General features: G+C 48.4%; 1 protein-coding gene across 2 annotated transcripts in view; it reads right to left on the bottom strand.

Moving 5' to 3' along the window:
• The window catches only part of LOC127568104 (thrombospondin-2-like), an 88,055-nt gene that overhangs the window by 10,675 nt on the left and 52,824 nt on the right, over positions 1 to 24,556 (bottom strand). For both annotated transcript variants that reach the window (XM_052011420.1, XM_052011421.1), the window contains exons 10-19: positions 24,104 to 24,277; positions 22,724 to 22,851; positions 22,484 to 22,636; positions 21,428 to 21,646; positions 10,959 to 11,066; positions 10,190 to 10,349; positions 9,296 to 9,414; positions 5,643 to 5,877; positions 3,385 to 3,612; positions 216 to 487 (exon numbers count right to left, since the gene is read on the bottom strand). In XM_052011420.1, coding sequence (XP_051867380.1) covers positions 216 to 487; positions 3,385 to 3,612; positions 5,643 to 5,877; positions 9,296 to 9,414; positions 10,190 to 10,349; positions 10,959 to 11,066; positions 21,428 to 21,646; positions 22,484 to 22,636; positions 22,724 to 22,851; positions 24,104 to 24,277 — 1,796 coding nt within the window. The remainder of the gene's footprint in view (positions 1 to 215; positions 488 to 3,384; positions 3,613 to 5,642; positions 5,878 to 9,295; positions 9,415 to 10,189; positions 10,350 to 10,958; positions 11,067 to 21,427; positions 21,647 to 22,483; positions 22,637 to 22,723; positions 22,852 to 24,103; positions 24,278 to 24,556) is intronic.

Genomic DNA, 24,556 nt, shown 5'->3' with positions numbered 1-24,556 from the left:
ACACGGGGAGAACGTACAAACTCCTTACAGACAGCAGCCGGAACTGAACCCAGGTCGCTGGCGCTGTAATAGCATTGCGGTAACCGCTACACTTCCTACAGTGCCTGAAGCAGTGCCTCTCTCGAGGTGATCCTTTCGTGAAGTAGTGCACTGTGAGCCCGCAGACCCAGGGGTTTGGGAGTTGGACCAGCTTACCGTAACTCAGGCCTTCCTACCTGTCCAGGGGTGTTGCCGGTATGCCAGAGCGCGTTACGCAGGTGCTCTCCCCGACCTGTGGTGGAGTTCACCACCTTGAGGGAGACACCGGCGTATCCGTGGGCTTTGGACGGCTTCTCCTCCCAGTAGGTTTGGGTGACCTGCTTCCACATTACCACGTAGAACCGGCTGCTGGACTGGTAGCCAAAGACAAAGCCAGCGTAGTCATCGTCGCGGTCTGTGTTGATGTAGAAGGTGCCGCTGAAGTCGATAGCGTTGAACTCATCGAAGCCTGTGGATCAGAAAAGGACACGTTTCCTCTCAGGGAGGCCTCACCATTTTGTGCTGTCCATTTCAGGAGAGAGAAGGCTTCATTATCGGGGCATGGGGCATCCCCGGCAATTAATGCTCATCCCTGACACTTGGGCAATTTTGGGGCAGGCCATGTGGCTGGAGTCTGGAGTCACATACGTTCTAGACCGGGTAAGGGTGTCAGATCTGCTCCCTTTCAGCAAGCGGGGTGGTGCTCACACCCCTGAATGTATCAGTGGTGCTGAGGTGGAGATGGTTGAGAGCTTCAAGTTCCCAGGTGCAAACATCACCAATAGCCTTTCCTGGTCCAACCACGTAGATGCTATGGCCCAGAAAGCTCATCAGCACCTCTACTTCCTCAGAAGGCTAAGGAAACTCAGCATGCCCCTGTTGCCCCTCACCAATTTTTATAGATGCACCACAGAAAGCATCCTATCTGGACTTATCACTGTTTGGTAGGGCAACTGCTCTGCCCGGGACTGCAAGAAACCGCAGAGAGTTGTGAACACAGCCCAATCCATGACAAAAACCAGCCTCCCCTCTATGGACCCTGTCTACTCTTCCCGCTGCTTCGGGAATACAGTTAACATAATCAAAGACCCCACCCACCCCGGACATTCTCTCTTCTCCCCTCTCCCATTGGGCAGAAGGTACAAAAGCCTGAAAGCACGTACTACCAGGCTCAAGGACAGCTTCTATCCTGCCGTTAGAAGACTATTGAATGGTCCCCTTGTAACGATAAGATGGACTCGATCTCTCAATCTATCTCATCAGGGCCCTTGCACCTTATTGTCTACCTGCACTACACTTTCTCTGTAACTGTAACACTAAATTCTGCATTCTGTTGTCTTTTCACTTTTGTACTACCTCAATGTACTTGTGTATGGAATGATCTGTATGGATGGTATGGAAACCAAAGCTTTTCACTGCATCTCGGTACAAGTGACAATAATAAACCAATTCCAATCAGCTACAGAACACTAGTGAAGCAGATAGGCTTTTACAATGCAGTACATTTCTGGTCTCCATCTCTCTGAATTAACTGAATCTAATTTCCCAGTTACAGTGGTGGTATTTGAACCAAGTCTCCAGATCAATAGGCCAGGCATTAAGATTGCTACACCAATGACATATCTACCGTGCTACTGCACCCAATGATGTATCTCCATGAACCATGTGGTGAAGATGCTCCCACAGTGAGGTTAGTAATGGGATGGAGGGGAGGAGATGATGGTGGGATTTCATCCAACAGAGGGTTGGGTGTTCCCTACCCATAACGAACTGGCAGGAGGTACAGAAGCCTGAAGTCCCACACCACCAGGTTCAGGAACAGCTACTTCCTTAACCATCAAGTTCTTGAACCGACCTACACAACCTACACGACCCGAATCTTACCTTAATCTGTATTCTGTTACTGTTTTATCCTGTACTACCTCAATGCACCCAGTACTACCTCAATGCACTGTATAATGAATTGATCTGTATGAACGGTATGCAAGACAAGATTTTCACTGTACCTCGGTACAAGTGACAATAATAAACCAATACCAATACCTCTTATGTCTGATTGTGTTTTCTTTTTAAATATCTTGTTTTGCACTGTCTTTTTTTTCTCTTCACTGTCTTGTATAATTTATGTTTTGTTTATTGTCTGTACCCTCATGCCTGTGATGCTGCATCAAGCAAGTTTTTAAGGATATCTTTATTAGTCACATGTACATGGAAACACACAGCAAAATGCATCTTTTGCGTAGAGTGTTCTGGGGGCAGCCCGCAAGTGTCACCACACTTCCGGCACCAACATAGCGCGCCCACAACTTCCTAACCCGTACGTCTTTGGAATGTGGGAGGAAACTGGAGCACCTGGAGGAAACCCACGCAGACACGAGGAGAACGTACAAGCTCCTTACAGACGGTGTCCAGAATGGCAGGCATGGTAGTGTAGTGGTTAGCGTAACACTTTTCAGCGCCAGCGACCCGGGTTCAATTCCGGCCGCTGTCTGTATGGAGTTTGTACGTTCTCCCCGTGACTGCGTGGGTTTCCTCCGGGTGCTCCAGTTTCCCCCCACATTTCAAAGACATACGGGTTAGGAAGCTCTGGCATGCTATGTTGGTGCCGGCAGCGTGGCGACACTTGTGGGCTTTCCCAGAATGCTCTACACAAAAGATGCATTTCACTGTGTGTTTTGATGTACATGTGACTAATAAAGATATCTTATCTTATCTTAATTGCACCCAGGTTGCTGGCGCTGTAATAGCATTACACTAACCGCTACACTACCGTGCCTGCCATTGTACCCGTACCTCACTGTATTTGTGAACATGACAATAAACTCGACTTGACCAACAACGCCACCAGAATCTATAGCCCACAACCCGAGTGTTTTTCTACAATGATTCACTGTACACAGCGTCCGAACTGCAGTGGGATCACTGAGCTGGGGCTTTTGGCTCTGGGTTGGCCAACCTCAAGTAGAAAGGTCCTTGGAGAACCCTAACATTGATGTAGGGGGATGGATAGGTTCAGATGGGCTGAAGGTTGGTGGCAATGATGAGGAGGTAGCAGGAAGGTCCGGAGCACAAAGGCCACCCAGGAGCTAATTCTTGCTGAGCCTCTCCTTTGTCACCTGTTGCTAACAGCTGATGGATAAATGGGTCACGGCATTAACATCCCACCACTGCCCAACAAAGGGACAATAACCTGCTTGAATTTCCTACCTGGGAGAAGGCAGGAAAATAGGGTTGAAGACAAATATCAGCCATGATTGAATGGCGGAGCATTCTCGATGGGCCGAATGGCCTAATTCTGCTCCTATATCTTATGGTGTCATGGAAAGAGCCCCTGTCTTCCCCTGGAGTGGCTCCAATGTTACCTACCGACAGCCAGGCCGGGGTCAGAGTTGGCAGTCTGCAGCAGCTCCCTGCCCTGGTTGCGCACCACCCAGTTGGGATCGATCTGCGTCGTCCCCTTTGGATCCAAGTGGACCATCTGGAACTTCCTCAGGTCAGTCTCGCTGATAGCGTTGTTCTCAGGGCACACGTCGTAGATATCAGGGATGCTGTCGTTGTCAAAGTCGTCCTTGCAAGCGTCCCCTCTCCCATCACCTGAAGGGCAGAGTCAGATGTGGTTAATCCCCCTCCTCAGGATCAGACACAGGGGAGGGAGTCAGCACAGGGGCAACAAGTGAAGTACAACATGATATCAGCACACTGCTAAAGCACAATCACTTCAGAATAAAACACATACATAGAAGAGGTTTGACACAAGGTCTGTTTTACACATTAACAAGTTGGTTGTGAATGTCGGAGGTAGGATTAGTGAGTCTGCAGATGATCACGTTGACCACTTTGCACTACAATGGACTAACACACACTGGGTCAGGCAGCATCTATGGAGGGAAATGAACAGTCGACATTTTGAGTCGGGACCCTTCATCAGGACTGGAATGAAAGAGAGCAGATAGCCAGTATAAAAAGGTGGGAGGGGAGGGGAAGGGGTGAAGTAAGAGCTGGCAGCTGATAGGTGGATCCAGGCCAGGGTGGGGGTGGTGATAGGCAGGTGAAGGGGGGGGGGGGAAGAGTGGGAATGAAGTGAGAAGCTGATTTGAAGATGGAATGGATGGCTTTTTTTGTTCTAGTTGTGTTCTTTCTTATAAAAATTGTGTATAACATCTTTAATTTATGTTTTTCTTGTGTATGTTGTATATCTGATGCTATCTGCCCGTGACGCTGCTGCATTAGTTTTTCATTGTACCTATACGTACTTGTGGGGTGGGCACAAGGTGGTGATAGGTAGATACAGGTTAGAGATAGTGACAGGCAGGTGTGGGGGAGGAGGGAAGAGCAGATCCACTGGGGGATGGGTCAAAGGTAAGGAGGAAAAAAAAGGGGGTAGAAGAAAGAGATGGGCTAGGAAAGGGAAGAAGAGGCATGGATGGCGGGTTGAGGGGGGGAGTTGTGGGGGTTACTTAAAGTGGGAGAATTCAATGTTCATGCCGTTAGGCTGTAATGTTCCAAGAAGGAAAATGAGGTGATGTTCTTCCAATTCACGCTTGGACTTCTGGCAGTGGAGGAGGCCGAGTACTGACATATCTGTGGTGGAGTGAGGGGGGAGTTGAAGTGACTGGCAACGGGGAGATGCAGATTCTGTTTGCAGTTGGCTTTGTTTGCTGTACAACAAATGGCTTTGAATCAGACCCTTTTTCCAGTCTCCAGCTTTTTGGTTGACACAGAATTAAATTAATATTCTGTATAGCCATGGCAAGGGAGAAGGCAGACTCTTGGCTTAACCTCTCATCCAAAAGACAGCATGACAACAATGCTGCACTCCCTCAGCACTGTAGCCTTGATCCTTGTGTTCCAACCTTTGGGGTGGACTTGAATCTCTCGGCTTCTGGCTCAGACCAGGGAGGTACTGGCAGCAGAGTCAGTGACTGGAGGAGAGCCGACAAAAGACTTTGCGACCTTGCACCTTATTACACTGCACTTTCTCTGTAGCTGTGACACTTTACTCTGTACTGTTATTGTTTTTACCTGTACTACCTCAACGCACTCTGTACTAACTCAATGTAACTGCACTGCGTAATGAACTGACCTGTACAATCGGTACGCAAGACAAGTTTTTCACTGCACCTCGGTACAAGTGACAATAATAAAAACCAATACTGATACCACATGCAACGATTCGCTGTTTGGAAGGACGTTGGAAGCAAGTTCCAAATAACTCTCAAAAAAGAATTGGATAAATATTCAGAAAGCCAAATGCTGAAGGAGAGGAGGAAAGGAACAAGGCAATGGAACTCTCAAAGAACAGATCGTAGGCACGAGTATTCATCAGACGATTGTCTAGACACTCAGCATTTCAACAGACTATTGTCCAGACAAGAGTCCGGACAGAGTGTTGCAGACAATTTTCCAAAATCTCAATATACAGCAGCCGACTCTCTGGTGTCCTGTGCTGAGGAGAATATTCACCCTAAACATGTTGTATTTAGCAGGATTTTAGTATATTATAGTACTGAATATTCCTTCCCTCTAAGCCAGGGTTAGGAACCTGCTAATGCCAGGGTTCCTCTCACTGCCTTCTCTGGGACTGTGGCAGGCCCCCGCTGAGTTATTTACCAAAAAGCACTCACCATCGGCATCGATCTGGTCAGGGTTGGGGACGAGGCGGCAGTTGTCCCTCTCGTCAGGGACCCCGTCATTGTCGTCATCGGAGTCACAGGCGTCTCCCCTCCCGTCCTTGTCGTGGTCGGCCTGGTTGGAGTTGGCGATGTATGGGCAGTTGTCCAGATTGTTCTGGTGGCCGTCCTCGTCAATGTCTTGATTGTCGTCGCACTGATCACCCACCAGGTCCGAGTCGGAGTCCTCCTGTAGGACGAGACAGCGCCACAAGCTGAACCTTTACTGTCCAAGGAAGAAGCCGTGCATTCTACGGTGAAACAATGAGCTTAATTGCTTATGAACTAATGTTGGTTTAGTCATTGTTGGAAGCTGGATGATACATGGCAAGATCCCACAAACTGCATGTGACAATGGCCAGATTACTCTTTCTTTCAGCATGTCTCCGTTGATCCTCACCAATCTATATAAATGCACCACAGAAAGTATCCTTTCTGGATGCATCACGGTTTGGTACGGGAACTGCTCTGCCCATGACTGCAAAAAACTGCAGAGGGTTGTAGACACAGCTCAGCACGTCACAAGAAGCAGCCTCCCCTCCATGGAAGTCTACACTTCCTGCTGCCTCGGGAATACAACTAACATACTCAAAGACCCCACCCACCCCGGACATTCTCTCTTCTCCCCTCTCCCATCGGACAGAAGATACAAAAACCTGAAAGCATGTACCACCAAGTTCAAGGTCAGCTTCTATCCCGCTGTTATAAGACTAATGAATGGTCCTCTTGCACAATGAGATGGACTCTTGACCTCACAATCAACCTCGTCACTGCCTTGCACCTTATTGTCTGCCTGCACTGCACTTAACTGTTATACTTTATTCTACATTCTGTTATTGCTTTTCCCTTGTACTGCCCTGATGTACTGTTGTATGTGAAATGACCTGTATGGATGCCATGCAGGACAAAGTTTTTCACTGTACCTCAGTATATGTGACAATAATAAACCAATTTACCAATTTACTTTAGTGATGTCACTTGAGGGATGACTGCTGGCCAGGACACTGGAGAGAACTTGCCTCTGTACAGTGTCACATGACCTTTCTCTTTCACTTCCACTGGAAGGGCACAGCTAGTAGAGCTGCCTCACAGCCTCAGAGACCCTGGTTCAATCCTGACCTCGGGTGCCATGTGTTTGACGCGTTCTTCCTGTGGACCACATGGGTTTCCTCCGGGTGTTCCAGTTTCCTCCCATATCCCAAGGGCATGTGGTAACTGGCCACTATAAATTGCCCTTTGCGTAGGCGAGTGTTAGAATCTGGGGGGAGTTGATGAGGATGCAGGATTCATGTCGGATTAGGGCAAATGGGTGGCTGATGGTTGGTGTGGGCTGGATGGGCTGAAGGGCCTTTTCCATCCTGTATCTATGACTCTGAGAGGAAGGTGGGCTTCCATCTGACATCTCACCTGAGCTTGGCCCCAACAACAGAGCAGTACTCTGTTAGGGAGACATTGGAGGAAAGCCTTGATGTGAGTTGGGCCTGTACTCGATGGAGTTCAGAAGGATGAGGGGGGATTTCACTGAAACCTACCAGATACTGAAAGGCCTGGATAGAGTGGATGTGGAGAGGGTGCTTCCATCAGTGGGAGAGTCCAGGATCTGAGGGCACAGAATAAAGGGACGTCCCTTTAACACTGAGATGAGGAGGAATTTCTTCAGCCAGAGGGCGGTGAATCTGTGGAATTCGTTGCCACAGAGGGCTGTGGAGGCCAAGTCATTGGGTGCATTTAAGGCAGAGATTGATAGGTTCTTGATTAGCAAGGGGGTCAAGGGTTACAGGGAGAACACGGGAGAATCAAAAATAAATCAGCCATGATTGAATGGTAGAGCAGCCTCGACGGGCCGAATGGCCTAATTCTGCTGCTATACCTTATGGTCTTCTGCAGTGGGGGATTTGAATCCACAGCCTGTGAACACAGAGACCCAGGTAGTGCACAGGCAGTGCTGGTCTGTTAAAGGTCTGATGGAACATCTCCTTAGCAAAAAAAACAAACTGCTTTAAGAACTCAGCAGGCCAGGCAGCATCCATGGAGGCGAAGGGATGGTCGACGGTTCGGGTCGAGACCCTGCAACAGGACTGAGCCCCAGCAGCAGTTTGTTTTTCTGCTCTAGATTACAGCATCTGCGGTCTCTTGTGTCTCCAAGGAACTTCTCTCTATATGTTCCAGAGACGTGGCCGATACAAGCGTTTGTTGCCCCTCCAATGGTTTTTCCTGGGTACTAGGTTCAACTGTAGAGGAAGGTACTTGTACTTCTATGGAGCTTTTCATGATTCAGGTTGATTCCAGGTTGATTTTGGAGATGAGGGGGTTAGTCTATAAGGAGAGATTGAGTCGCCTGGGACTATACTCGCTGGAATTCAGAAGAATGAGAGGGGATCTCATAGAAACATATAAAATTATGAAAAGGATAGACAAGATAGAGGCAGGAAGGTTGCTCCCACTGGTAAGTGAGACTAGAACTAGGGGACATAGCCTCAAGATTCGGGGGAGTAGATTTAGGACGGAGATGAGGAGGAACTGCTTTTCCCAGAGAGTTGTGAATCTGTGGAATTCTCTGCCCAAGGAAGCAGTAGAGGCTACCTCATTAAATATACTTAAGACACAGTTGGATAGATTTTTGCATAGTAGGGGAATTGATGGTTATGGGGAAAAGGTAGGTAGGTGGACCTGAGTCCACGGCCAGATCAGCCATGACCTTATTGAGTGGTGGACCAGGCTCGACAGGCCAGATGGCCTCCTCCTGCTCCTATTTCTTATGTTCTAATGAGCTCAATAACCCACACCCAGGCAAAGTGCTTTATGAAGTGCTCGGGGAACACAGGCAACCAATCTCCACACAGCAGTGCCTGAGCCCAGTGGCACACTTCTGTGGAGATAAGCAGAACTTTTGCAAGCTGGAGTGGGTGAAGTGATGCCGTTTCCTGGGCCTCATTCAAGACTCTGACAGTTTTTGTTCCATTCATTTGTGGGTCGTGGACGTTTATTGCCCAACCCCGATCACCCTTGAGAAGGTGGTGGTGAGCTGCCTTCTTGAACCACTGCAGTCCTTCTCACAATGCCCCCGGTGAGGTTAGAGGGAGACCGGGGAACAATGTAGTTGGGCAGGGAGTTCCAGGATATAGAATCGACAACAGTAAAGCAGCAGCAAAGCACTTCCAAGTCAGGATGGTTTGTGTAAATTGTAATTGGTTTACTATGGTCACACATACTGAGGTAGAGTGAAAAACTGTTTTGCATGCCATCCGTACAGATCATTTCATCACATCAGTGCGTTGAGGTAGTGCAAGGGAAAACAATAACAGAATGCAGAATAAAGTGTTCCAGTTACAGAGAAAGTGCAGTGCAGGTAGACAATAAGGTGTAAGGGCCATAACGAGGTAGATTGTGAGGTCAAGAGTCCATCTTATCGTACAAGGGGACCATTCAATAGTCTTACAACAGTGGGATAGAAGCTGTCCTTGAGCCTGGTGGTACACACTTTCAGGCTTTTGTATCTTCTGCCCAATGGGAGGGGGGAGAAGAGGGAACATCCGGGGTGGGTGGGGTGTTTATGTGCCTGGTAATTATAGCAGCAGTATAGGTAGAGCAGCAACAGTTTTCCTTACCTGGTCAGGGTTATGCATAAGTGGACAGTTGTCACACATGTCTCCAACACCATCCTTGTCGGTGTCCCTCTGGTCAATATTATAAACATAGGGACAGTTGTCACCCTCATTCAGGATGCCTATTGACATGGGAATAAGATTATCATGGTTACAATGGTTACAGACTAATAAAGATTAAATCAACATGTCTAATACTAGAGGGCATGCACTTCAGGTGAGAGGGGAAAAAGTTCAAAGGAGATGTGTGGGGTGGGGCAAATTTCTTCTAACAGTGAGTGGTGGGTGCCTGGAATGCTCTGCCAGGGGTGGCGGTGGGGGCAGATACAATAGAGGCATTTAAGAGGTTCTTAGATAGGCACATGAAAGTGAAGAGAATGGTAGGATATGGACCATGTGCAAGCAGAGGAGATGAATTTAATTAGGCGTCATTAGCTTAATTAGTTCAGCACATCGTAGGCCGAAGGGCCTGTTCCTGTGCTGTACTGTTCTATGTTCCAAATTCCCTTCCACCCCGTTCCCTGCAAAGGATTAGTATGGGGTCTCATAGAATGACGGAACTTTTTGCACAGAAGGAGGCAATTGGCCAATCCTTAACAAATGTCTCGGGGACTTGATACACAGATGTAGGTTTTGGATGAAGGGGACAAGAGGGAGACAAACGTATTTTGTTCAGAGAGCAGTAATAATCTGCCTGTAGGAGTGGCAGTGTAGGCCCCAGTAAAGGAAGTGGATAGACAGAAAGAATGGGATTGTAGGGATTGGTCTACTAGGAATCGGCATGGACGTGATGGACTGAATGGCCTCCCCCCTGCGCCGTAACAATTCCATGCATCCAGAGGCTGCGGGGCAGCTGGGCTTGAGCTGGGTCTGTCACAATGGGCCTGTCACACTCACCATCCCCGTCGATGTCAACGGAGCAGGCGTCTCCTTCGCCGTCCCCGTCCGTGTCGATCTGTGTCGGGTTGTGGTCGTACGGGCAGTTGTCGCACCGGTCACCCACGTCGTCCTTGTCATAGTCAGACTGCCGGGGATTATAGAGCAGGGGGCAATTGTCCTGGAAGAGAAGGGCATTGGCTGTGTTATCCCACAGAGCAGCGGGTTGTAACATGCAGTAAAACTTGGGAAATCCTGATGGTATGGCATCTGTTTCACTGAGGACCGCATTTCCCACCCCTCATTAAACTCACTAGGGCCCCATTTCCCATCCCCCATTAAACTCACCGAGGACCCCATTTCCCACCCCCCATTAAACTCACTGAGGGCCCCATTTCCCACCCTCCCTCTCACCGAGGGATGCATTTCCCACACTCCTTTTAAACTCACTGAGGATCCCATTTCCTTCCCCCCATTAAACACTGAGGGTCCCATTTCCCCTCCCCCATTAAACTCACTGGAGCCCCATTTCCCACACTCCCTTTAAACTCACCGGGATCCTGTTTCCCAAGTTCCCTCTGAACTCACTGTGTTTACTGAAAGACATATTATATCACTGAAAAAAAAGTGAATTAAACATATGTTGGGGTATTAATAGGGGCAACATCCAATAGTCTGGAAAATTGGCCAGTCCGGCGCCACCAGAGTCCGGAGGGTGCCAGATTATCAGGTTTTACGGAGTGCTTTATTGGGCGAGGGTTGAATTTCACAGGAAGGTTCCGGAACTCACTAGCTCGTCGTTTCTCCCATCATTATCATCGTCCTTATCACAGGCGTCTCCCTCTCCGTCCTGGTCGAAATCCTCTTGTCCAGAATTGGGCAAGTGAGGGCAGTTATCCTGATGGAGGAGCAATGGAATTAAATCAGTAAAAATTGGTTTATTATTGTCACATGTACTGAGGTACAGTGAAAAACTTTGTTTTGCATGCTGTCCATGCAGATCATTTCATTACAACAGTGGATCGAGGTAGTACAAGGGAAAACAATACAGAATGCAGAATAAAGTGTTACAGTTACAGAGAAAGTGCAGTGCAGGCAGACAATAAGGTGCAAGGCCATTACGAGGTAGATTGTGAGGTCAAGAGTCCATCCTATTGTACTAGGGAACCATTCAATAGTCCTATAACAGTGGGATAGAAGCTGTCCTTGAGCCTGGTGGTACGTGCTTTAAGGCTTTTGTATCTTCTGCCCAGTTGGAGGGGGGAGAAGAGAGAATGTCCGGGCTGGGTGGAGTCTTTACGTTGGCTGCTTTACCGAGGCAGCGAGAAGTGTAGACGGAATTAGCAGCACGTTGTTGTTGGGACAGAGCAGTACCAAGCCTCACCCACCCCGCCTGCTACGGTCCATGTACAATTGCCCCGGCACCCCCTCCATTTGTCCTTCCTGCTGTCATACCCCTTTCCTTTCCTTTTTATAACCACAGTGGGCAGAAGGTACTTGTAGGTGCATCGCTCAGTGGTCCGTATCTGCTTCCACCATCTCCCCTGGCAGCACGTTGCTACCCCTCTCTGTGTTTGAATCTTGCCTTGCAAATGTTCTTTAAACTTTACCCCTCTCACCTTAAAGCTATTCCCTCCAGTACTTGACATTCCCAACCTGGGAAAAAGACCACCTATCCTCTCCGTGCCTCTCATATTCTTACTTCAAACAGGTCGATATATAAGGTGGTGTTATCGGTCAGGGTGTGAGGAGGTTGCCCTCTGTGCCAGTTGATGGGCATCGTCACTTTCTCAAGTGTGACGGGGCAGGAGCTTCACAATCCAGTAACAAACCTACTTCGAGGACACAAAGGACTGCAGATGCTAGAATCTGGAGCAACATATAAAACTCTGGAGGAACTCAGTAGATCAGGCAGCACTTATGGACATTCTGGACCAGAAATAACATCCAGTCCAGATGAAGAGTCTCGACTTGAAACGTCGACTATCCATTTCCCTTCATCAATGCTGAGTTCCTCCAGTGTTTGTGTGTTGCAACAAACCTACTTCAGCTGATTGAAGCCACGTTGAAGGGGATGATAATCTAATGACTGCCCCCTTCTTCCGGCTATTCCATCCCCACCTGCGGTGACAAAGATCAGGTACTCTCTAGCCACAGCTTTCACATAACCTGCTCATGTCAGAAGTCAGCAGTCAATGGAAAAGATGGTCTTAAAGGAGAATTACCATTGGGATGCGCATTGCTCACAAACCTAGAATATATGGTATAAACGATAGATGCCCTTCTGAAGCAGGTGAGAACCTCAGACTGCAGAAGCGAGAGGTTAAAGATGTCCTTTATATAGTGTTACAGTTACAGAGAAAGTGCAGTGCAGGTAGACAATAAGGTGCAAGGGCCATGACGAGGTAGACTGAGAGATCAAAAGTTCATCTTTATCGTATTAAGAGGTCCATTCAAGAGTCTGATAACAGCGGGATAGAAGCTGTGCTTGAGCCTGGTGGTACGTGTTCTCAAGCTTTTGTATCTTCTGCCCAATGGAAGGGGGGAGAAGAGAGAATGACTGAGGTGGGAGGGGTCCTGGATTACGCTGGTTGCTTCCTCAAGGCAGCGGGAAGTGTAGATGGAGTCAATGGAGGGGAGGCTGGCTTGCATGATGGCCTGAGCTGTGTCCACAACTCTCTGTGTGGGGCAGAGCAGTTGCCGTACCAAGCAGTGATGCATCTGGAACATCTCCATACTCAGCTCCTGCACACCTGATGTGTTGGTGCTGGTAGCTAAGGGCAATTTCTCCTCTGTAGAGTGAGATGTTGGAAGGCCAGGAATCATCAATGTCGCCTGGCCTACGTGCGTTACCCTGACTACACGAGGCAGGTCTGCTTAGGCTCCAGCTCATTGGTTGGGTGTCCTGGTCAGTGGGGGAGGGAGAGCAGGGGAGGGGGTGGGGTCGAGGGTTGTGTTAGTGCATTGGTGGGGAGTGGGGGGACTATCAGAATCAGATTTATTATCACCAACATATGTCGTGAAATTTGTAGTTTTGCGGCAGCAGTACAGTGAAAAAGGTAAAAATTACCATAAGTTACAAAAATAAATAAATAGTGCAAAGGAGGAATAATGAGGTGGTGTTCATGGGTTCATGGACCATCCAGAAATAAGATAAGATAAGGTATCTTTATTAGTCACATGTATATCGAAACACACAGTGAAATGTATCTTTTGCATAGAGTGTTCTGGGGGCAGCCCACAAATATTGCCACGCTTCCAGCGCCAACATAGCATGCCCACAACTTCCTAACCCATACGTCTTTGGAATGTGGGAAGAAACCGGAGCACCCGGAAAAAACCTACACAGACATGGGGAGAACGTACAAACTCCTTACAGACAGTGGTGGGAATTGAACCCGTGTCGCTGGCGCTGTAAAGTGTTACGCTAACCGCTGCACTACTGTGCCTGCCCTCTGTTGGAGGAAGCAGTGGCGGGGACCCCTAACCTGGGTCAAGTTCGAAAGGTTCCTCCTCTGTTCAGCCGGCCCCATGAACAAAGTCCAGGGACTTGGACAGACTTAGGCAGGTTGTTTTGGACTGTGCAGATCTCACACATGCCCAAGAGAAGTGGCTTCCAAACAAATGTCAGACATCATAAAGGAACACTGGGCCTGTCTCAACACCCATGCATGTTGGCGCGTCACATACAGGGGAACCTGGAAGCCACACTGCAAAGTTTGTAAATGACACAGGATATTGAGTTCAAGAGCCATAAAGTAATGTTGCAGCTCTATAGAACTCTGGTCAGACCACACTCGGAGTATTGTGTTCAGTTCTGGTTGCCTCATTATAGAAAAGGTGTGGAAGCTTTAGAGAGGGTACAGAGGAGATTTAACAGGATGTTGCCTGGATTGGAGAGCATGTCTTATGAGAATAAGCTGAATGAGCTAGGGCTTTTCTCTTTGGAGAGAAGGAGGATGAGAGGTGACTTGATAGAGGTGTACAAGATGATAAGAGGCATAGATCGAGTGGACAGTCAGAGACTTTTTCCCAGGGCGACAATGGCTAACATGAGGGGACATAATTTTAAGGTGATTGGTGTGTGGAACGCACTACCTGCAGAGGTAGTGGGAGCAGATACATTAGAGACATTTAAGAGACTCTTAGACACATGAATGATAGAGAAATGGGAGGCTATGTGGGAGGGAAGGGTTAGACAGATCTTAGAGCAGGATAAAATGTTGGCACAACATTGTGGGCTGAAGGGCCTGTACTGTGCTGTAGTGTTCTATGTTCTATGACACAACTTGAGCCCAAACCCAGCTCTGGCCTTCCTGACAAAGTTCTAGTGCTCAGTTACGCCACGTTATAGAATTTCTGGAGCATAATCATTAACAGGAGGTTAAAACAAAGTGGGGAGGGTTTTGAAAAATCATGCCAGATACAGACTTTTGCTTTTCCTGATGTAAGTAGCGGGTGTCTGATTACTGCCTGGAGGAGGTCTTAGGGCTTGACAGAGATTGTGAATGAGGTTAAAGCTCTCCCTTCAAATTAGGAACATATTTAAAATCTATTCCTGCCTCCTGAAATAACAAAATGACTATAGACTCTCCTATCATTTTTCAAGCAATGAAGTAAACATTTTTCATCAGAATCAAACCAGTTGTATGTTATTTTAGTTTTATTAATGACCTTCTTTGGAATTCCACTAAATGCAATAGGGTCATGGTCACACTGTCTGTGTGAATGGGTGTGCAAGTGAATATGTGAGTGAGTGAGTGTGTGTGTGCTTGAGTATAATGTGTGTGTGTGTCTGTGTGTGTGTGTGTGACTGCAACTGTGTGTATGTGAGTGCATGCATGGGCATATGAATATGTATGTGAGAGCACAAATAAGTGCATGTATGACAATATTTTGGGTGTGTGTCTGTGTGCACGAGTGTGAATGTGGAGTGTGAGTGTACGTGTATGTGAGAGACTGTATGAGTTTGTGTGTGTATGTGTGTGTGTGTGTGTGTGTGTGCGTGCGTGCGTGCGTGTGTGTGTGTGTGTGAGAGAGAGAGTGCGTACCCGTGTGATAGAGAGTGAATGTGCGTCCATGCAGTGTGTGAGTTGACTTGCAGATAGGAGGTTCTGTGGCAGTGAGCATGAATCCCGGATGGTATGTTGTCTCCCAGGTGCCAGGGTCCGGGATGTCTCTGATCGGGTCCACAGGATTCTAGAGCGGGAGGGAGAACAGCCAGAAGTCGTGGTTCATGTTGGTACCAGTGACATAGGTAGGAAGAGGGATGAGGTCCTGAAAAGTGAGTTTAGGGAGCTAGGCAGAAGACTGAAGAACAGGACCTCAAGGGTAGCAATCTCGGGATTGCTGCCAGTGCCACACGATAGTGAAGGTAGGAATAGGAGGAGATGGCAAATAAATGCATGGCTGAGAAGTTGGTGCAGGAGGGAAGGTTTTAGGTTTTTGGATCATTGGGATCTCTTTTGGGGAAGGTGGGACCTGTACAGAGAGGATGGGTTACACCTGAACCCGAGGGGGGCCAATATCCTTGCAGCCAGGTTTGCTAGGGTGGTTCGAGAGGGTTTAAACTAGTTTGCGAGGGGGATGGGAACCAGAGGGATAGGTCAGAGGAAGAAGGGGATGGTGAAAAGTCAGATCTAACAGGTAGAGAGGCTTTGAGGAAGGAGAAACAGAGTACAGGCTATAAAAGTAGAAAGGTGGATGGGCTAAAGTGCATTTACTTAAATGCAAGAAGCATCAGGAATAAGGGTGATGAACTGAGAGCATGGGACTACGATATTGTGGCTTTTACAGAGACATGGCTGACACCAGGGCAGGAATAGATATTGAATATTCCTGGTTTTCAGTGTTTTAAAAGGGAGGGGGGGGAGAAGAGGAGGAGGGGTGGCAATACTGGTCAGGGACACTATTACAGCTGTAGAAAGGGAGGATAATGTAGAAGGATCCTCCCTAGAGTCAATATGGGTGGAAGTTAGGAACAAGGAAGGAGCAGTTACTCGACTGGGAGTATTCTATAGGCCCCCCGGTAGCAGCAGGGATACTGAGGAGCAGATTGGGAGGCAGATTTTGGAAAGATGCAAAAATAACAGGGTTGTTATCATGGGAGACTTCAACTTCCCAAATATTGATTGGCACCTGCTTAGTGCCAAAGGTTTAGACGGGGCACAGTTTGTTAAGTGTGTCCAGGACGGATTCCTGTCACAGTATGTTGACAGGCCGACCAGAGGGAATGCCATATTAGATCTAGTTTTAGGTAATGAACCAGGTCAGGTGACAGATCTCTCGGAGGGTGAGCATTTGGGGGACAGTGACCACCGCTCCATAACCTTTGGCACTGTCATGGACGGGGATAGGAGCAAAGAGGAAGGGAAGATATTTAATTGGGGAAAGGCGAATTATGAGGCTATAAGGTGAAAAGTTGAGAGTGTAAATTGGGATGACATTTTTGAAGGGAAATGTACTATGGGGATGTGGTTGATGTTCAGGGATCTCTTGCAGGATGTTAGGGATAAATTTGTCCCGGTGAGGCAGAGAAGGAATGGCAGGGTGAAGGAATCATGGGTGACAAGAGAGGTGGAACAACTAGTTAGGAAGAAGAAGGCAGCAAACGTAAGGTGTAAGCAGCAAGGATCAGACAGGGCTCGTGAGGAATATTAGCAAGGAAGGAACTTAAGGAGGGGCTGAGGAGAGCAAGGAGGAGACATGAAAAGGCTTTGGCAAGTAGGGTTAAGGAGAATCCCAAGGCTTTTTTCTCATATATGAAGAGCAGAAGGATGGCTAGGGTAAAGGTAGGTCCGATTAAAGACAAAAGCGGGAAGATGTGCCTGGAAGCTGTGGAAGTGGGGGAGGTTCTCAATGAATACTTCTCTTCAGTATTCACCAAGGAGAGGGGTCTTGATGACGCTGAGGACAGTGTTGGTAAGAATAATGTTCTAGAGTATGTAGATATCAAGAGAGAGAATGTGTTGGAGCTGCTATAAAATATTAGAACAGATAGTTCCCGGGTCCTGACGGAACAGTCCCCAGGCTGCTACGTGAGGCAAGGGAGGAGATTGCTGAATCATTGGCTAGGATCTTTGAGTCCTCATTGGCCACGGGAATGGTACCGGAGGATTGGAGGATGGCGAATGTTGTCCCCTTATTCAAAAAAGGTAGTAGGGATAGTCCAGGGAATTACAGACCAGTGAGCCTTACGTCTGTGGTGGGTAAGCTGTTAGAAAGGATTCTAAGAGATAGGATCTATGAGCATTTAGAGAATCATGGGCTGATTAGGAACAGCCAACATGGCTTTGTGAAGGGAAGATCTTGACTCAGAAGCCTGATAGGGTTCTTTGAGGAGGTGACCAGGAAGATTGATGAGGGTAGTGCAGTAGATGTGGTCTACATGGATTTTAGTAAGGCATTTGAAAGGTTCCACATGGTAGGCTTCTTCAGAAGGTCAGAGGCCAAGGGATCCAGGGAGGCCTGGCCGTGTGGATTCAGAACTGGCTTGCCTGTAGAAAGCAGAGGGTTGTGGTGGAGGGAGTGCATTCAGATTGGAGGGCTGTGACTAGTGGCGTCCCACAGGGATCGGTTCTGGGACCTCTACTTTTTGTGATATTTATTAATGACTTAGATGAGGGGGTGGAAGGGTGGGTTAGCAAGTTTGCAGATGACACAAAGATCGGTGGTGTTGTGGATAGTGTGGAGGGCTGTTGAAGCTTACAGAGGGATATTGATAGGATGCAGAGCTGGGCTGACAAGTGGCAGATGGAGTTCAATGCAGAGAAGTGTGAGGTGGTACACTTTGGAAGGACAAACTCCAAGGCAGAGTACAAGGTTAATGGCAGGATTCTGGGCAGTGTGGAGGAGCAGAGGGATGTGGGGGTTCATATCCACAGATCACTGAAAGTTGCCTCACAGGTGGATAGGGTAGTTAAGAAAGCTTACGGGATGTTAGCTTTCATAAATCGTGGGATTGAGTTTAAGAGCCGCAAAGTAATGTTGCAACTTTACAAAACTCTGGTTGGGCCACACTTAGAGTACTGTGTCCAGTTCTGGTCGCCTCATTATGGGAAGGATGTGGAGGCGTTGGAAAGGGTGCAGAGGAGATTTACCAGGATGCCGCCTGGATTAGAGAGTATGAATTATGAGGAGAGACTAAAGGAGTTTGGGCTTTATTCATTGGAGAGAAGGAGGATGAGGGGAGACATGATAGAGGTGTACAAAATATTAAGAGGAATAGATAGAGTGGACAGCCAGCGCCTCTTTCCCAGGGCGCCAATGCTCAATACAAGAGGGCATGGCTTTAAGGTAATGGGTGGGAAGTTCAAGGGAGATGTCAGAGGGAGGTTTTTCACCCAGAAAGTGGCTGGTGCGTGGAACGCGCTGCCTGGGGTGGTGGTGGAGGCTGATATGTTGGTCAATTTCAAGAGGTTGTTAGGTAACCATACGGAGGAATTTAAAATAGAGGGATATGTGGGAGGAAGCGGTTAGATAGTCTTAGGTGTGGTTTGAAGGTTGGCACAACATGGTGGGCCAAAGGGCCTGTATTGTGCTGTATTGTTCTATGGTTTAAAGGGAATTATGAGGCTATCCGGCAGGAAATTGGAAGCTTAAATTGGGAAAAGTTCTCAGGGAAAAGTACGGAAGAAATGTGGCAAATATTCAGGGGATATTTGTGTGGAGTTCTGCACAGGCATGTTCCAATGAGACAGGGGAGTCACAAGAGTATACAGGAACCGTGGTGTAAAAAGGCTATAATAAATCTGGTCAAAAGGAAAAGAAAAGCTTACAAAAGGTATAGAGAGCTCGGTAATGTTAGAGATCTGGAAGAATATAAAGCTAACAGGAAGGAGCTTAAGAAGGAAACTAGGAGAGCCAGAAGGGGACATGAGAAGGCCTTGGCGGGCAGGATTAAGGAAAACCCCAAGGCATTCTACAAGTATGTGAAGAGCAAGAGGATAAGATGCGAAAGAATAGGGCCTATCAAGTGCAGCAGTGGGGAAGTGTGTCTGGATCCGGAAGAAATAGCGGAGGTACTTAATGAATACTTTACGTCAGTATTCACTACGGGAAAAGATCTGGAGGATTGTAGTGAGGACTTGCAACAGGCTGAAAAGCTTGAGCATGTAGATATTAGGAAACAGGAGGTGCTGAAACTTTTGGAAAGCATCAAGTTGGATAAGTCACCGGGACCGGATGAGATGTACCCCAGGCTGCTGTGGGAGGCGAGGGAGGAGATTGTGGAGCCTCTGATGATGATCTTTGCATCGTCGATGGAGAAGGGAGAGGTTCCAGAAGATTGGAGGTTTGCGGATGTTGTTCCCTTATTCAAGAAAGGGAGTAGAGGTAGCGCAGGAAATTATAGACCAGTGAGTCTTACCACAGTCATTGGTAAGCTGATGGAGAAGATGCTGAGAGGCAGGATCTATGAACATTTGGAGAGGTATAATATGATTAGGAATAGTCAGTATGGCTTTGTCAAGGGCAGGTCCTGCCTTACGAGCCTGATTGAATTTTTTGAGGAAGTGACCAAACACATCGATGAAGAGAGAGCAGTAGATGTAGTGTATATGGATTTCAGCAAGGCATTTGATAAGGTACCCCATGCAAGGCTTATTGAGAAAGTAAGGAAGCATGGTATCCAAGGGGACATTGCAGTGTGGATCCAGAACTGGCTGGCCCACAGAAGGCAAAGAGTGGTTGTTGAAGGGTCGTATTCTACATGGAGGTCGGTGACCAGTGGTGTACCTCAGGGATCTGTTCTGGGACCCTTACTCTGTGATTTTTAGAAACGACCTGGATGAGGAAGTGGAGGGATGGGTTAATAAGTTTGCGGATGACACAAAGGTTGGATGTGCTGTGGATAGTATAGAGGGTTGTCAGAGGTTACAGTGGGACATAGATAGGATGCAAAGTTGGGCTGAGAAGTGGCAGATGCAGTTCAACTCAGATAAGTGTGAAGTGGTTCATTTTGGTAAGTCAAATGTGATGGCAGCGTATAGTATTAATGGTAGGACTCTTCGCAGTGTGGAGGATCAGAGGGATCTTGGGGTCTGAGTCCACAGGACGCTCAAAGCAGCTGCACAGGTTGACTCTGTGCTGAAGAAGGCATATGGTGTATTGTCCTTCATCAATCGTGGAATTGAATTTAGGAGCCGGGAGGTATTGTTGCAGCTATATAGGACCCTGGTCAGACCTCACTTGGAGTACTGTGCTCAGTTCTGTTCACCTCACTACAGGAAGGATGTGGAAGCCATAGAGAGGGCGCAGAGGAGATTTACAAGGATGCTGCCTGGAATGCGGAGGATTCTTTATGAAAGCAGGTTGAGGGAACTTGGCCTTTTCTCCTTGGAGCGACGGAGGATGAGGGGGGACCTGATAGAGGTGTATAAGGTGACGAGAGGCATTGATCAGGTAGATAGAGGCTTTTCCCCAGGGCTGAAATGGTTGCCACAAGAGGACATAGGTTTAAGGTGCTGGGGAGTAGATATAGAGGAGATGTCAGGGGTAAGTTTTTTACTCAGAGAGTGGTGAGTGTGTGGAATGGGCTGCCGGCAACGGTGGTGGAGGCGGATACGATAGGGTCTTTTAAGAGACTTTTGGATAGGTACATGGAGCTGAGAAAAATAGAGCGCTATGGGCAAGCCTAGTAATTTCCAAGGTAGGGACATGTTCGGCACAGCTTTGTGGGCCGAAGGGCCTGAATTGTGCTGTAGGTTTTCTATGTTTCTATGCACGTGGTGTATGTGAGAGGCTGTGTGTGTGTGTGTGTGTGTGTGTGTGTGTGCATGCACATATGTGAGAGGCTGTATGTGTGTGTCTGTGTATTAGTGTATGTGAGAGGCTGTCTGTGTGTGAATGCGTGTGTGAGGTTGCGTGTGTGTGTAAGTGTGTGTGAGAGGATGTGTGTGTGTGAATGTGTGTATGAGTGTGTGTGTGTGAGGGGTTGTGTGTGAGTATGTGTGTGAGAGGATGTGTGTGTGTATGAGTGTGTGTGAGAGAGGATGTGTGTGTGTGTGTGTGTGTGTGTGTGTGTGTGTGTGTGTGTGTGTGCGCGCACCAAAGGCAGTGTATGTGGGAGAGTCTCCAGTGAACAAAGTTCACCATGAACTCTGGGGGTGGACTGGGGGAGGTGGTTGGGGTCATATTGTTATTGCCCCAAATCTGTGGGTGTAATTCAGACACTGCACCCTCTGACGACCTTTGTAACTAGTGCAGCACCTACTGCTGGCACTCCGGGTCACCCTGCCTACGGGTTACCCTCCTCCTTACCTTCTTACAGTGGTAGGTGGCATTGGCCGTGCAGGCCAGATGCTCATTGGGCCAGCCATCCAGGTCGGAATCCTCTCCGCAGATGATGCCATCCCCGGCATATCCGATCCGACAGTCGCACTTGTACATGGGTTCGCTGAAAATGCCCAGGTAGATGCACCTGGCGAACTTGTGGCAGTTGTGAGAACCGTCCTTACAGGGATTGTGGGGCTCACAGACCTGTGGGTGGAAGAGCACAGAGTCACTGCAGAGGCAACAGGTCAGGCCCGGGGAAACTTCCCACCTCCCGGCATTTCACAGCAGTGTTACCGGGCGGAGAGTAGAAAATACTGGGACAGGTAGTCACAAGGGAAATACCGGGTCAGGTGGTCACAAGGGAAATACTGATAGGAAAGGTTTAGAAGGATATGGACCAAATGCGGGCATATGGGACTAGCTTAGATGGGAATCTTGGCCGGTACGGACTAGTTGGGCCGAAGTGCCTGTTTCCGTGCTGTAAGACTCCATGACTCTCTCTCCTAAAGGTACAGGGAGAGAATTACGGAGGGAATTCCAGGCCATCTTTCCCTTGGCAACTGAAGGCACGGCCGGGAAAGGAGGAGGTCAGTGAGAGGGCTCTAGGGATTACAGAGACAGGGGTGAGGCTTCTAAAGGCCGGAGACTTTCAGTGGCAGCCACAGCCAAGATGCTGGAGGAACTCAGCAGGTCAGGCAGCATCTGTGGAGGGAAATGGACTCGACGTTTTGGGTCAAGACCCTTCATCTGGACTGAAAGATAGAGGGGAGATAGACGGTATAAAGGCGCGAGGGGAAGGGGTGGAGCAATGGCAGAACAGGCTGGAGGTCCAAGTGGCCTAATCCTGTCCTGTTCATTCTTTCTTTATATTCTAGGTGCTAGCACCTCTGTGGCAATATGACAGGGGACCTGTTCTGTGGACAGACATCCTGCTCGCCATTCCGGGTGCCAAGAAGCCCAACTTCTAAGCCACATTAATCCCCACAAGCCCAAACCGAAGGTCTTCTTTTGCTTAACTGTGGTATGTTGGGTACTCCTTACTTGCTTATCTGTCTGGGCTGCTTCAATTCCAAGACCAAAGGGTTGGTTGCCTCTGTAGCGTGGAGGGCAGGGCAAGCAGTGGAACCCTGGCTCAGTGTTCACACACCGCGGGACGCCGTGCACTTGGTAGCAGACGTCAGGGACCTCCTCGCACTGCAAGCAAATCAGAGGGGGTCAGCAAGAGCCCATAATGCGTTGGATCTGAAGCACGGGGCTGCGCTTCTTTTGCATTTCCCATACCTCATTGATGTCCACGCAGAAGGTGCCGTTGCCCCGGTAACCAGCGGGACATGGGCCACATTCCCAGGAGCCATCAGGGGAGCTGCTGCACTCCACCCCAGCGAAGCAGGGATTGGATAGACACCCATCTGGTAAAGGGTAGAGGAAGAGGCTTCAGACATGGCACAGCGATGGGAATAAGCACCAGAGAAGATCAGTCCACCGATCTCACCAAAGCCCACAAACCCACTTCTCCTCCCCCCCACCCAACCTCGGACTGCTGGAAGGACCCAACGCCTTGACGAGCGATCTTCTCAACCGTCAATGACTTGGCCTCCACAGCCCTCTGTGGAATTTGTTGCCGCAGAGGGCTGTGGAAGCCAAGACAGTGGGGATACTTAAGGCAGAGACTAATAGGTGAAAAACACCATGATGCTGGAGGAACTTGGCAAGCCAGGCAGCATCCATGGAGAAAAGCAGGCGGTCAACGTTTTGGGTCAGGATCTTTCTTCAGGACTGACCCAAAACATTGACCACCTGCTTTTCTCCACGGATGTTGCCTGGCCTGCTGAGTTCCTCCAGCATCCTGGTGTTTTTCATCTAGATTCCAGCATCTGCAGTCCTTTATTTCCTTGGAGATTGATAGGTGCTTGATTGGTAAAAGGGGTTAAGGGTTATGGGGACAATGGGGTTTAAAATAAAATCAGCCATGATTGAGTGGTAGAGTAGACTCGATGGGCCGAATGGCCTAATTCTGCTCTTATATCTTATGGTCTTGAACCAACCTGCACAACCCTAACCTTATCTCGGCAACAGAACACTATGGATCCCCTCTTACACCACCATGGAGTTGCCTCTGATTGTGCGTTGTTTTGCATGTCTTGTATATGCACGGTATTTTTTTCTCTTCACTGTTATATATAATTTATGTTTATTTTATGCATAATGTTATGTTCTGTGCATTGTCTGTACCTACATGCCTGTGATGCCACTGCAAGCAAGCTTTTCATTGTACCTATACCTCACCGTACTTGTGCACATGACAAGAAACTTGACCTGACTTGAACCTGGCCTATTTGTGACTCCAGTCTCACACCAGAGTACTTGGCTTCACTGGGCTCAGAAGGCAGTGAGGAGATGACGGCAGTGAAGGCTTTTCAATAAATGATGTTGAGAGCAAAAGAAGAGATGGCGACAGATGGTGCAAGTTGTGTAGATTTTTAAACACATTCGGACATTAAACAGTGCTATGATTGCTGTTTTGTTTCAAATGGCACTAACTGCAAAATGTACAACTATATTGTAGGCTTATCTTATAAAAAACACTGGACTTAAAATAACTTTAACCATGTGACAAAGTGCACGGTAATGTGGTGCAGCTTAGAGCAGAGTTCAACCTACCTATGGGACAGGGCTCCTTGTTACATAGCTTACTGTCCTTGGTGTCTCCCAGGCACTTCTTGCCACCGTACTTGGGCACGGGGTTGTTGCAGTTCCGCTTGCGTTCATGGAGTCCACCGCCGCATGTGGCCGTGCAGGTTGACCAGGGGGACCAGGGGCTCCAGCTGCCGTCAACTGATGAGGAGGAGGACAGAGTGCGTCACATGAAGCGACCGGTTTATGGTTGTCCTTAATGGTGCAGGGGTGGGGAGGAGGGGGGTGAAGAGAGGAGAAGCTGGTACCATCACCCTCCCACAACCCAGTTATGATATCTCCTGTGGAGGTCCAACCCTGGGGTCCTGGTGGATCGGGAAGCAGGGGTTACCAGGAGTGATGACGTCGAGGAGGTGGGAGTCTTAGGACAGAAGCAGGGCTTAGAAACCAGCAGGTAACATCCCCTCCTTCAGGGATCCC

This window comes from Pristis pectinata, chromosome 3, assembly GCF_009764475.1.
Source record: "Pristis pectinata isolate sPriPec2 chromosome 3, sPriPec2.1.pri, whole genome shotgun sequence".
NCBI classification, from domain to species: Eukaryota; Metazoa; Chordata; class Chondrichthyes; order Rhinopristiformes; family Pristidae; genus Pristis; species Pristis pectinata.
This window is presented reverse-complemented; position numbering and strand designations above follow the sequence as displayed.